At 42.7% G+C, this 13,956-nt stretch overlaps 1 protein-coding gene across 14 annotated transcripts in view; it reads left to right on the top strand.

Annotated features, from left to right (window-relative positions):
- Positions 1-13,075, top strand: part of PLCB4 (phospholipase C beta 4) — a 208,693-nt gene extending 195,618 nt beyond the window's left edge. For 12 of the 14 annotated variants that reach the window (XM_053380664.1, XM_053380668.1, XM_053380657.1 and 9 more), the window contains 7 exons: positions 811-886; positions 2,639-2,814; positions 2,942-3,043; positions 5,054-5,111; positions 6,002-6,088; positions 9,237-9,273; positions 11,312-13,075. In XM_053380664.1, the coding sequence (XP_053236639.1) occupies positions 811-886; positions 2,639-2,814; positions 2,942-3,043; positions 5,054-5,111; positions 6,002-6,088; positions 9,237-9,273; positions 11,312-11,400 (625 nt within the window). In that variant the 3' untranslated portion in view covers positions 11,401-13,075. The remainder of the gene's footprint in view (positions 1-810; positions 887-2,638; positions 2,815-2,941; positions 3,044-5,053; positions 5,112-6,001; positions 6,089-9,236; positions 9,274-11,311) is intronic. The other 2 variants (XM_053380670.1, XM_053380669.1) reach the window with 1 other exon arrangement.
- Positions 13,076-13,956: the final 881 nt, after the last annotated feature.

Here is a 13,956-nt window from a genome sequence, read left to right as displayed (position 1 = left end):
GTAGTTAGATTTTTCGAGGAGATGCACAGCCGCTACCTCCATATAGTCACCATAGTGTCTCATGTGGCCTAATTGTCACTTAGATACCACACTCAAGCAAATGTCAGCTGGGATAGCTCAGTTGGCTAGAGCATGGTGTTGATAATGCCAAGGTTGCAAGTTCGATCCCTGTATGGGACAGCTGCATATTTCTATATTGTAGGGGTTGGATGAGATAATCCTCAGGGTCCCTTTCAACTCTGAGTCTATGGCAAAAATATGGGATTAGAATTGAAAATAAAAACTCTGTGTCATGTTCAGTCTCTCTTATACACACATACACACAAATACTGTAATGTGTAGTCAGACTTCTTCCATGTTCTCTCTAAAAATTCTGGGTGTCCCTTTCTGACTGGTGGGGCAGATAAACATGATGTGTGTACAAAGCATGGCCACAATCTTAACTCAACTTACCTGGGAGTAAGCCCCATTGAATTCAGTAGGGCATACTTCTCAGCTGACATGGTTAGGCCTACTAGCAATTGCCCTGACAGTGTAGCCTAGTGGTCCTCCTCCCCTTCCTTCTTCTGCAACCACTGTGAGCATCCAAACTGCAGATGTGGTGGCGCCTCTGACAAACCCATGGGCGGGAGCTGGGATTGCAGCCTTATAGGCCAGTAAGCCAACAACACATGAAGTATGGCTGGTGAGTGAAAAGGAATAATGTTATTCAGATATGCTTTGATATTTGGTTGTTTTCCACAATTGACTAGGGTGTTTTGATACTTGGCTCTTGTCTTGACATTTCCCTACTTGTTTGTTTTCTTCCAGAGGAAATAATTGCCTTGAGGTGAAGAAAGAAATAGAAGATAAAATTCAGCTACTAACATCAGATCACAAATCTAAGGTAAGAGAAGAACTGGGCATTTTGACAGTGCATTCTATCACATGAAGGTCTTGTGGGTAGATAAGTGCTCCCAGAAGCAGCAGAGAACTTGCTCCTGCAGCAAGGAGTTGAAAGAAAGACTGGAGGTCCGCTCAGAGTTGGGTGAAACAAGCCACAATTTTTATGGAATTGAGTAGCTTCCAACCCTTCTGTGGTCTAGGCTGCTTCTCCTTTCCATTGGGGGAACTTGGGAGGAAGGATATCATAAGGCAAATGGTTTATTTCTTCCCTTAGGAGTTACCAGTTTTAAGGTATCCCATTTCTACTGATCGGGGTTCTGCAAACCTCTTCAGGAAGACCCTTCCTGAAGAGGTTTGTGCAAGTGCTCTGAATAGAATTTTGGTGGGTTTTTGCTTTGAAACATCCTTGCATTGACTTGGGTCCCAACTTGTCAGCAGCTGAAGGAGATACTTCCAGAAAAGAGGAGGAGATCGTTCACATTTATTCTCTCCCTTCGCCCTTGCAGCCCTCTGTGGCTTCTGAAAATCTGTGTCAGGGGACTGTGGAATGCCCTCCTATGCAGCGTAGGAGGGAAAACTGTGTTCTGCTGGGTGAAAAAGGAGTTGGCAAACATCTCCTTTCCACTAATGGAAGCCTCCATTGGATTTGAGTCCTTTCTTTGAATGTAGGGTAACTCGGGACCCATGGTACTGTTAACAAGGGTTTTAGTGTTTGTTTTTCATCTCTGTGAATATTAGAGGCATAAGCAGTGCAGGGATCCCTGTTAGGTCTTTCCGACTTGATGAGAAACCTGTAGCTTTAAAATTGTCGTATACTTATAAATGCAGGGTTCTGGTGGTGGCTTTGTGCAAGAAGAAAATGTTTCCTCTCCTGCTGTTTGAGGCATCTGGCTTTTACTGAACCCACCCACTGCATCCTTTTATGCCATATCCCAGACTGTTTCAGAGAATCCCTTGAGTTTCAGTAGTGGATTTTTGGAGGGCATTGGGTAGGAGAGGATTGATGAAACTGACTTCTCCGCTTTGCATAAGCAGAAGCTGGGGAGAGACAGGGAGAAACATCTTTGGATAATAATAGTTTTTTATATAAACTCATTGTGGAAGGAAGCATTACAAAGTATTTACATCCTTAGAAATATAGATACCTTGCTAGACTATCCTAAAAGGGTAAAAAGGTAAAGGACCCCAGATGGTTAAGTCCAGTCAAAGGCAACTATGGGGCTGTGGTGCTCATCTCGCTTTCAGGCTGAGGGAGCAGGTGTTTGTCCACAGACAGCTTTCTGGGTCATGTGGCCAGCATGACTAAACTGCTTCTGGCGCAACGGACCACATTGCTGTTTACCTTCCTGCCGTAGTGGTACCTATTTATCTACTTGCACCAGCGTGCTTTCGAACTGCTAGGTTGGCAGGAGCTGGGACAGAGCAACAGGAGCTCATCCCATGGCGGGGATTCGAACTGCCAACCTTCCAGTCAGCAAGCCCAAGAGGCTCAGTGGTTTAGACCACAGCACCATCCACGTCCCTATTGTACCTGTAATCTGTGGCTACATTCACACTGCATCATATAATAGGTGTGAGCATTTTTTTGGGGGGGGGTGCTTCTTGTCTTGATAATACACAGTAGTTGCATGGCAACATCTGATTTGTTATGTGATTCCTTTTCTGCATGCATATGTATGCTAATGGTTTCCAAAACCACCTGCAGAATAGTCCTCTTGACAGCCTGCCTGACGCAGTCCTCTTTTGCTAAAAGGTAAAAGAAATTGTGGCACAGCACACAAAAGAGTGGTCCGAGATGATCAACACCCACAGTGCCGAAGAGCAAGAGATGCGTGATTTTCACCTGAGCCAGCAGTGCGAGTTACTAAAGAAGCTGTTAATTAATGCTCATGAGCAGCAGACCCAGCAACTGAAGCTTTCGCATGACAGGTGAGCATATTGGTGCTCCCATTCAGACAGAGGGGGCCTCCCCCTGAGCGTAGTGGAGCTTATTCCCAGGAAAGTGTTATAAGACTGTAGGCTTTTTGTAATGATTTCGCCTTTATCATTTTATTAGGGAAAGCAAAGAAATGCGTGCCAACCAAGCAAAAATTTCCATGGAAAATAGTAAAGCCATAAGCCAAGATAAATCTATCAAAAACAAAGCGGAAAGAGAGAGGTAAGTACTGCGTTCGATTGCTGTATATAGGATAAATTCTCACAGACCAGTCTGTTAAAACTTGCATTTTCAACTTCGTAATTTTGAGAAAGTTGTCTCTACATGATTCACTTGCTGAGCTTTTTTGAGAACCTATTATTTGGAATGCAGGTACAGAAACGTTAGCTTCCTGTGTGCACATAAGCAGATAAATCAATTTGAGCACAGATCTTGGTGTCCTCAGAATAGCAGGAGTCGCACAGGAAACCAAATTGACAACAAAGTGAGTGAGGCAAATAAATTGTTTGATGGAGGATACCCGATAACAGGAGATGAGGAAAAAATGTCGCAACTGATGTAATACGGGCTGTTCTGTGAGGGCAAAAAATGTTCTGTTTCTAATTCCATAGTCGAAAACGGCCATCCCTCTTTCCTTACAACATTCTGTTATTCCTGTTATTCATGATGGTGCGTCTACAGGAATGTGCAAGCAGCAAGTTGCCTTACCCTTTTGTTGAGTCCGTCCTAGGAAACAGGTCACTTGTCCCCATTCTTCAGGAGAGTACCTCCTGGGGCTTTAAAGCCATATACGGAGAACATTTTGTTTATTGTATTATGATTAAATCCCATTCTTCTTCCAAGGGTGATATCTTATTTCCAGAAAGCCTGCAAAAGAGGTTTTATTTATTAATTATTTATGTGTTCTATCCCATGTCTCCCTCTTCACAACAAGCCTGTGAGCTAGGCAGAGAGATAGTAATTGGTTTTATTTGTTTATTCAGTGTATCTCCCACCCTTCCTCCCAAAGGAGCCCAGGATGGCAAGGCTACCAAGACCATGACTTGGTAGATATTTGAACCTGGAGCATGGTGTTCAAAGCATCCCAGTAAACTTTGCAACTGATTGAGCAAACTTCCCCACATCTAAACCCAACACTCTAGCCCAGGTATAGCCAATGTTTTGCCTTCCAAAGGCTGTTGGACTCCCATCAGCCCCTGCTAGCATGGCCAATGCCTAAGGGTGATAGGTAAAAGGTAAAGGACCCCTGGATGGTTAAGTCCAGTCAAAGGTGACTATGGGGTTGTGGTGCTCATCATGCTTCAGGCCGAGGGAACCGCCGTTTCTCCACAGACAGCTTTCCGGGTCATGTGGCCAGTTCTGGTGCAATGGATGGAAACCAGAGTGCATGGAAACGCCGTTTACCTTCCCGCCACAGCAGTACCTATTTATCTACTCGCACTGCCGTGCTTTCAAACTGCTAGGTTGGTAGGGACAGAGCAACGGGAGCTCACCCTATTGTGGGGATTCGAAATGCTGACCTTCCGATTGGCAAGCCCAAGAGGCTCAGTGGTTTAGACCACAGCACCACTTGCGTCCCAGAGGATAGGAGTTGTAGTCCAACACCCTTTGGATGGCACCATGTTAGCTATCCCTGTTGACTGGAGCAGCATTCAAACATGTCTTTCTCCATATCAAGACAACAATTTCCTGGGCCAATTATTTTGCCGCTAGTGAAGGAGTTAATGGGTGGAAATTCTCCATTTTATGGGGCTTCATGTATATCTCTAAAGGAATTCTACTCTCATTCTCTTAACTGCTAACTCCTCTATTTTGAACGTTGGGAGAATAGGATGCCTTTTCACTAAAAGCTAACCTAGGGTGACGAGGTGAAAAAAGATGTCAAGGGTCCTGTACCTTTTTATGTTGTGTAGGACATACAAGCTACAGCTTTTAAACTCTCTTCTACACAGCTGATAAAGGTTCAGGAGCCCTGTCCTATTTTGCGTCTGGTCACCCTCCTAAAACTGCAAGTTGCCCCATCATTCTCATGGCAACTTTCTCATGGCCATCATTCTCTGAGATCAGTCTGTCAACACTTGGGAACTTCAACTTGGAAGCTCCAAATCCCTGTGATTAACAGAAATTGAACTTGAGCTGCTTGCACCATCATTAGTTTGTGCACCCTCTTCTCACTGACGTTTATTTGTTAAAAACAAACAGATTCTACAATGTTAGAAATGTCTTTTGTAGGCGTGTCAGGGAACTGAACAGCAGCAACACAAAGAAGTTTCTGGAGGAGAGAAAGCGAGTAAGTAGCTAATTAGTTCACATATCCAAAAACATCTGCATCATACTCTTCAAAGAGTCTCTCCTTTTAATAGATATCCCCACACTTCTCAAAAACTCACCTGTTTGCTTATTTGAAACGTCACAGTAAGTCTAAGTACACTGTTGTTTCAATTTGCCACCTGAGTAATTAATTGGAAGGGTAGTGTTATACCAAACTTTCACCCACAATAAAAAAAAACCCTTCCCATTTTAAGTGGTATCTTCTTCATACATGTTTGTGTTGCAATTTGTATCCAGTGTTCCCCATCTCTGCTTCTCCTTAAAAGGGGATGGGGAAGCAGGGTCTTACTTTCCCTGGCATCTTGCTTTCCCTTATAGCCTATCAGAGTTGACCTTGCTTGACATCGCTGTGAGCAAAGATATCTTACGGTTCTCACTTGGTTTGCAATGGGGAGGAAAGAGGGCTGGCACTCTTGCCACAATGTTCTGATAGTCTCTTCGGGCAAGCATTTCTCACTAGTTGGTCTCTGCTTTAGGTGTTCAGTTTGTGTTGTTCTTAAATGTATACTTGGTTGTTCTTGTACTGTTTTTCAATAATAGTAATAGTAGTAGTAATAACCTACCAACATACCCTCTATACAACATCTGAACTTCACACCTCTTCAATTCCCTCTTGATAGGGAAAATCATAAAGAAGGGAGTGGTGGCAAATGATAAATCAAAAGTGCCAAAGAACCAGCCTTTTCTTTTGGCACATAGACACCCAGTTCCATCATTATGTACACCATAGCAGTAAGGATCTATCCCTCCACAAAGTTTTAGAAGCGTGGCTACTACTTTTAATAGTCCAAACAGCCCCTTAGAAAATTCTGATGTTTCGTTTTTGCATTTGCCTGTTTTTGTTTACAGCTGGCAATGAAACAATCAAAGGAAATGGACCAGCTGAAGAAAGTTCAACTTGAGCACCTAGAAATTCTGGAGAAACAAAATGAGCAGGTAATGGTGCAATGGCTTATGAAAGGCAAGTGGGGGTGTGTGAAGCATTTAGTTAAGGAATTGGTTATTGGAGTAATTGATCACAAATACATGATTGCCCCAGAATATATATATTTTAAAATACTTTAATATGCGTGTGTCTGTGTATTTTGTGTACAGTGGTGCCTCGCAAGACGAAATTAATTCGTTCCGCAAGTTTTTTCTTCTTGCGAGTTTTTCGTCTTGCGAAGCACGGTTTCCCATAGGAATGCATTGAAAATCAATCAATGCGTTCCTATGGAAACTGCCTTCAGACCAGGTCCGGGGACAGTCTGTCCCCCAACCTCTTCTGAAGGCTGGCGGGGGGGGGGACAAGGGCTTTTCTTCCCACCGCCAGCCTTCAGAAGGCTGTTCTGAAGGCTGGCGGTGGGAAGAAAAGCCCTTCTCCCCACCTCCCACCCCGCAAGCTCCGGGGACAGGAGGGCTTTCCTCCCGACTGCCAGCATTTTAAAAGCCCCCAGGACAGCGGAGACTTCTCTAAAATGCTGGCGGGCTTTTAAAATGCTGGCGGGCGGCAGCGCAGCGTTCGCTGCCGCCCGCCAGCAGTTTCAGATTGCCCCGGGGCAGCGGAGAAGTCTCCGCTGTCCCAGGGGCTTTTAAAATGCTGGCGGGCAGCAGCGCAGCGTTCGCTGCCACCCGCCAGCATTTTCAGATCGCCCGGGACAGCGGAGAAGTCTCCGCTGTCCCGGGAAGGCAGGCGGAGGGAGCAAAGACTTTTGCCCCCCGCCGGCCTTCAGAAGAGGTCCAGGACCTCTTCTGAAGGCCGGCGGTAGGCCAAAGGCTTTGCTCCCCCCCCGCCTGCCTTCAAAAGCCGTCGGGATAGCGGAGAAACGCGCTGCGCTTCTCCGCTATCCCGGGAAGGCAGGCGGGGGGGAGCAAAGACTTTTGCCCCCCGCCGGCCTTCAGAAGAGGTCCAGGACCTCTTCTGAAGGCCGGCGGAGATTTCCCTATGGGCTTTTTTCTTGCGAAGCAAGCCCATAGGGAAATTCGTTTTGCGAAGCACCTCCAAAACGGAAAACTCTTTCATCTTGCGAGTTTTTTGTTTTGCGAGGCGTTCGTCTTGCGTGGCACCACTGTATATTATTTTTAGTTGAAGTACAGTGGTACCTCTGGTTACGAACAGGATTCGTTCTGGAGGCCTGGCCGTATCCTGAAAGCTTCGTAACTGGAGGCGCCCTTCTGCGCACGCACGCGGCGCGATTGAGCGCTTCTGCGCATGCGCACATGGCGAAACCTGGAAGTGTATACTTCTGGGTTTGCTGTGGCCATAACCCGAAGATTCCATAACCTGGAGGTTACTCAACACAAGGTACCACTGTAGTCAGAAAAAATGAATGGTGGCAGGCTCCATCTTAAAAGAGGCATATTCCCCCTTCTGTTCACATAGCAGGGACTGCCTCTTATAATACCTGCGTGCCTCATCAAAAAATAAAGGTACAGTCATACCTTGGTTTTCAAACAGCTTAGTTCTCAAACTTTTTGGCTCACAAACGCTGCAAACCCGGAAGTGAGTGTTCTGGTTTGCGAATTATTTTTGGAAGCCAAACGTCTGACGGGGCTTCTGCAGTTTCCAGTCGGCTGCAGGACCTTCCTGCAGCCAATCAGAAGCCGCGCTTTGGTTTTCGAATGTTTTGGAAGTCAAACGGACTTCCAGAATGGATTGCGCTTGACTTCCAAGGTACAACAGTACTTCTTTTTTTCCATTTGCAAGTGGATGTGAATTTAGTCAGATCAATGCAGAGAATATAACTAAAACACCTGATTAAGATTTCTTGAATTGGATGCCAGCCCTACTGTTTTTAATGTGTCATACACTGTCACCTTCAATCTCACCTGTTAATGCAGATCATATTTATTTTAATAGTCTTAGTGCTGGAAGATTTAGGATGGACGCTTTCAAAATGCTGTTTTGAAATGGTTTCATTTTCCAGTTTATTTTCTCTCATTCCACTAGGTTTTATTTCACTTTCAGTAAGCACAAAACTTGCAAGAGCAAAGCCAGAAACCTGTGTCTTTCCATAGGTGCTTCTCCTTTTTTTTTGGGGGGGGGGTGTTGGTAAGCCTTTCAAAGTCCTGTAGCCCCTGCAAAAAGAGAACACCCTCTTCTGGGTGTTCCTTCATGCAGCAAGTTGAGACTGGGAGGGTGTATACCAGGCTTTCTCAACCTTGGCCCTCCAGATGTTTTTGGCCTACAACTCCCATGATCCCTAGCTAGCAGGACCAGTGATAAGGGATGATGGGAATTGTTTCAAAACATCTGGAGGGCCGAGGTTGAGGAAGCCTGGTGTACACAGTGACCCTACCAGCTCCTCTCTCCTTTGGCATTCCCAGCCTCAGAGGCCTAATGAAACTTAAACCCAGATATCCTCTAGAACAGAATGGTCCAGTGCGTGGCCCTGGAGGAATTTTGGTGGCCCTCAGCAAAATTTGACCCCAGCCCTCACGCTGCCTTCCCAAAGCTGGGTAAGCAAGGTGCTGGGCTTTGGGAAGGTGGTGTGAGGGCTTTGACAGAGTCCTTGAGTCTTCCCGCCTCCTTCCCAAAGCCTAGTCATCATTTTCCCAGCTTTGGGAAGGAGGTGGGAGGGCTCTAGGACCCCACCACCAGCATGACAGGTTCTGTGTCAAAGTATTCTTGCAGCCCACTTGGTTTTAAAAGTTGGGCTCCCCAATATTATTATTATTATTATTATTATTATTATTATTATTATTATTATTAATTTATTACTTATATCCCGCCCATCTGACTGGGTTTCCCCAGCCACTCTGGGTGGCTTCCAACAGGAGATTAAAAATACATTAAAATACATCTAGAAGTCCCTTAGGCTGTAGTCTTGTTACCCGCATACCTGGGACTCAGTCTACTGAGCTAAATGGGACTTACTTCTGAGTAGACATGGTAAGGAGTGTTTTGTGAAAATCTTGCTGTAACCTTCGTTACCAGAGGAAAATGGAGATGTGCAGATGAAAGCAGAAACAAACAGAAAATGTTTTATATATATTTGCATTTATTTCCCTTGCATTTGCCTGTCGTTCTCATCTCAGCTGTCATTCCTTTTATTTGCCTTGTTGTATTTCTCAATTTTGACATTATTATTTTTTGTGCAAACAGCTTTTGAAATCCTGCCATGCAGTCTCTCAAACTCAAGGTAGGATTGATCAGTACTGAGCTAGCTACTACATTCAGTGTGCTTTCCTTCTAAAATAAATCATTTTTCACTGAGACTCTTTTTGTGTGTGTGTAGATCTAATTAGTGATGGATGAGCTACCTTTGGCTTGATTTGGAATCAGCTTGGAAAGCTCGTCCATTTCCCAAGAGTTCTTTCTTAGCTCATAATGTTGGCACATGTGCACCGATGTGCTGTGCACATATGTATTGCCCCTGGAAACTATAGTTCTGTTGGTACCTCATGCATGATTGCCATTTCAATCGACACAGATTGAACTTAGCTAGGCCATTCCCCAGTTTAGTAGTTCATATGGCATGGTATTGTTTTGGAAAACATATGCTATTTTTAAAAAAAGTTCCCATAGTTTCTCAACACCCAACAAGAACCAAGATTCTGGTGAGTGCTGACCATACATGCACAGAATCTTGTTTAATACCCAGAACTGGAGAAGAAATTATAGGGTGAATGGTGTTCAGCTCATAATCTAGTCAAGCATTGTGAGTTTGACAAGTTTACAAGCATTGGACAAATTCGCAATCATTGTGAGCTGTACCAGATAATACAAATTTGGGTACCATTTATAGATGCAATCGCTGAGATGTGTCATTTGCATAACAAAGACAATGTTTCAGAACAACCCAGTGTTTTCATTGTTTCAGAAGCACTGCAGGTCAAACTATAATTAATATAATAGTGAGACCATGCCTTTTGTATGTGATCATTCAAAATGAATCAACAAGTAGGTTTCCTCTATAAAAGTATGACTTCATTTGACAAAATGTTGGACTTGAAAAACTTTGATCAGTCCACCTTTACTTCCAGAATTTGTCCATAAGGTGTTCTTGCATTGATTATCATGAATTTTGTAAACTGAATTATTGTGAATTTTGTGGATGAAATTAGATAGTCACCTTTCCTATTAAACTCATGTTCATGAATGATGCAAGATGCCACATTTTAAACCCTTTTTCCCTCTAAATTCATGCAGTGCCAAGTGCATAATAATTACAACTCTACTACACATTCCTGAAAAAAGTAGGCAGAAATGAGATCACATTCATTGGAATTTCTTTTGATAAGAATTCATCTTCATTTGCATCTATAATCTTTTGCTGTTAAGTTTTTCGGTGTGGCAAACATGATTCTTATTTATTTAGTCAGTAATATATCTAAAGGTCTGTTTTGCGTCCCTTTTCTCAACATAAAATGACTGAATTAGGCTTTCCCAAATTTTGTCTCCCATCATGACTAAGGCTTCACTTTTAGACTCCTGAATATTTTGCTTCCCCATTGTTAATTTGAAAGTGTTGCAAAAGATAACTTATGAGAATATAGTCCATCTTCAAACAGTCCCTAAAGCCATGGTTAGTCATTTAAAAATGGTTTGAGGAAGGCGACAGGTAACTGAATTTCATCTGGAACATCCCAGATGTTGAAATATACATATATATAGGTCAGCATTTCAAAAGAGGTTGTACTTGCTGAGCCATACATTATGTTTCCACATTTTCACCTATGATTTTTGCCCATTAATGTCTGACTTAAATACTTGAAAGGAAGAAGGAGGGAGCTGTAATGCCCTTTTTTCATGCTTGTGTTGCTCAGATTTTTAGGTTTATACAAAATCCACTGGTTTTCATAGAGAAGCATAGCAATAGCCTCCGTCCCTCACTTTTATATCTGAATTTGGTTAGTGGAGAATTGTGTTTATCTGGTGTGCATGCAAATAGAAAACAGCCCTCGTTTATTCAGTTATTCCTCATATGCATAGCAACTTTGAGGCACACACACACACACACACACAAGTTGCATTACAAAGAAGAGCTACAATTCCATGATTGTTTATTTACCTTGAGTTGAAGGTTAGCTCTGTACATTTATCCCTATTGCAATAACACCCAATTCAGTTTGGAATCACAGTCTGAAAGTGGTACTCAGATGCACAGTCTCTTCTCCCCCTCCGCCCCACCACTGTGTTCTGTCCTGTTATAACCGCACAATTGTCCTGGTTTGCAGGCGAAGGAGATGCAGCAGATGGTGAAGCTAGAAGCAGAGATGGACCGCAGGCCAGCAACAGTGGTATAATGCTCCAACACACAAACTGAAGTCTGAAAACCCCCGTATGTTTTGTATTTGCAAAGCCAACTCACTAAATATTGGAAGGCGGTGTCTCTTCTACTTAGTGTCAAGCAAGCGTAGCTGGGAATCACTGATGAAGAACTTAGAATTTTTGTAACATTTGGAGTACTGTATTTTATTTTTAGCAATCGACGACGCTTCTAAACAAAAGAAGATTTTTAAATTCTGTCCAGTTCAGAAGAAAAATGCTCCCCTTTAAACAAGGGTGTGTGTGTGTGTGTGTGTGTGTGTGTGTGTGTGTGTGTGTTTATGTGTGTGTGTCAGTCAGGGCTACAGGATCAGACCAGTCTAATACAGCAAAACATTAATAATTTGCACTTGTCTATTATTAACTTATATTGATAATTTATATCACATTTTGCCTGGGCTTCTTTTGCTTTTGAGACAACCAGGAGTTCCCAGGACCTCGCAGCATCTTGACCGAAGAGCCTTTGAAAAGGGGCACTGGGTTTTCTCCCCGAGTAAATTGCAATAAATTTGACACCATAGCTTAAAGAAAACTGTCTCTGGATTTTTTCTTTTTACTGTAAGGACAAACCAGAACTACCAGATTTAATGATGGTGCAAATTAAAATAATGTATTAAGAAACCACCCTCTCTAAAGTTAGTAGAGAAGGTAAACATGCAGTATAAAATCTGTCCCGGTCCTTTTTCCTGTATTCAGAATTACGTCATCAAGAAGTGCTGTATCAGGTTGGTCTTGTCTGGTTGAAGCTACTGTTTTGTACAATGCTGCTGAAAGGATTGCCAAGTGGCAAAAAGAAACCAGTCTTTGTGCCAAATCTACTTATTATGACAAAAAGGAACTGTATCGTAGGCACTTTAACAAACGTTTACATCCTACTTAACAGTTGCATATTGATCCATTTGTTACCAGGCCCCCAATACTACAGCTCATTGTATCTTAAGTTTTGTTAAATAGCTGTTTTGGAGGGGTAGGGAGAATTTGTAACTGTGAAAATGTAGAGTATTTATACACATGCAATCACACTATTGTAGAAGATCACATTCCTGTTTCGACATTGTCGGCAGTAGTAAACAAAAACCTGTGTGCATGTGGTACAGACACCAATTTTTTCAGTGACTATTGTATGACCGCCCAGTTATTCTCTTACTGGTAAACAAATAGAGTCTGTGTATGATTATGAGACAGAATATTTGAATAACTAACGAAACATAGGGGTATATATATATATATAAATATATGTGTATATGAATTATGTGGGCATTCTTAATACTTCAAGTTCTAGTTGAAAAAAGAAAGTATATTAATTTAATTTTACACAATATATTTATGCAGATTTTCAGACTTTCATATCAGGAATAACCCTTTTTATGTCTGTTATATATATCTCCAAACAATTTGCTACAGTATTAACGCGCATGTTCTCAAAGCCCGCTGTAGTTACAACGCAGAACAATGCATGCCAGCCTTCTGCTTGGAACTGTCAACATAAGAGACTGTGGGAAGCTGGTAGTTTAGAACAAATCAGACAACTGATTTCAGTAACGCTGAATACCAATCATGTTGTTGTATATGCTTGTACAAACTGATTCTACGTATTCCTTTAAAAATGACATAATGATGTAACTGTCCCAAGATAATAACTTTCAGGTTCTCTAATAAAATTTTGAAAAATACCCATGGAGTCTCCGGTAGCACGAATCAAATTATTCTTATGTTCATAGGCTGCCTAGGGTATAATTCTGTAAAGTTGCTCCAAAGAGGAAACTGTTAAGTTGTGGGTGAACATATCAGACGACACAGCGATTCTTCAAACAGCTCTTGTTTATACAGAGGCCAGAACAGAACTGAACTGAAGAGCTCAGTCAGCCTGCTTATATAGAGCTCCAGAACAACGTAACTGTAGCAACTTTCTAAAACTATCCAATCACTGAACGTCACTTTCGATCCTTCATTTGCATAACTATCTACAGTATCCCCCTGCTGGCCAGGGTGAAAAATGTCAGTACATAACAGAAACATATTGATCTAGTCAGCTTCGCCTTCTGTTGCAGACGTGGGAAACCCATTTTGGGGCTAAGGGTTGCATTGACAGTCACCCGCACCTCTGAGAGCCAAGTGCCAGCAGGGGGCATGGCTAATGTACACATGCATCCCAGACTGGTCTGCTGGCAGCGGTATCACTGGGGAAATTCTACTCAATAATGATCCAGAGCAGAACTCCAACGTATAGTTAGCAGAGTAAAAACTTAAACACGTTGCAGGATTCCCAAAAAATAGGCCAGCAGCAATTATATTTCATCCAGCAGAGCTTTACTGCTACTGAAGGCAAAGGAGCATCATGGTCACAAATCCAATAAATTCAGGATTGACACAGTCCATAAGAAATCCAGTTGCAGCAGACTTCACTTACGCTTAAAATAAGTCTAAAGCTTAACACTAAGCATACTATGTACAGAACACCAGACCAGAAGGAAAAGAGATAGAAAGCGAAAGGGTGAAACCCGGGCTCCTTCTGGCCTATTTTTATAGTCAGCATGACCTTGACAGAAGAGAT

This window comes from Podarcis raffonei, chromosome 3, assembly GCF_027172205.1.
Source record: "Podarcis raffonei isolate rPodRaf1 chromosome 3, rPodRaf1.pri, whole genome shotgun sequence".
In the NCBI taxonomy this organism is placed as follows: domain Eukaryota; kingdom Metazoa; phylum Chordata; class Lepidosauria; order Squamata; family Lacertidae; genus Podarcis; species Podarcis raffonei.
Note: the sequence above shows the minus strand (reverse complement) of the source record. Positions and strands in the feature narration are given on the sequence as shown.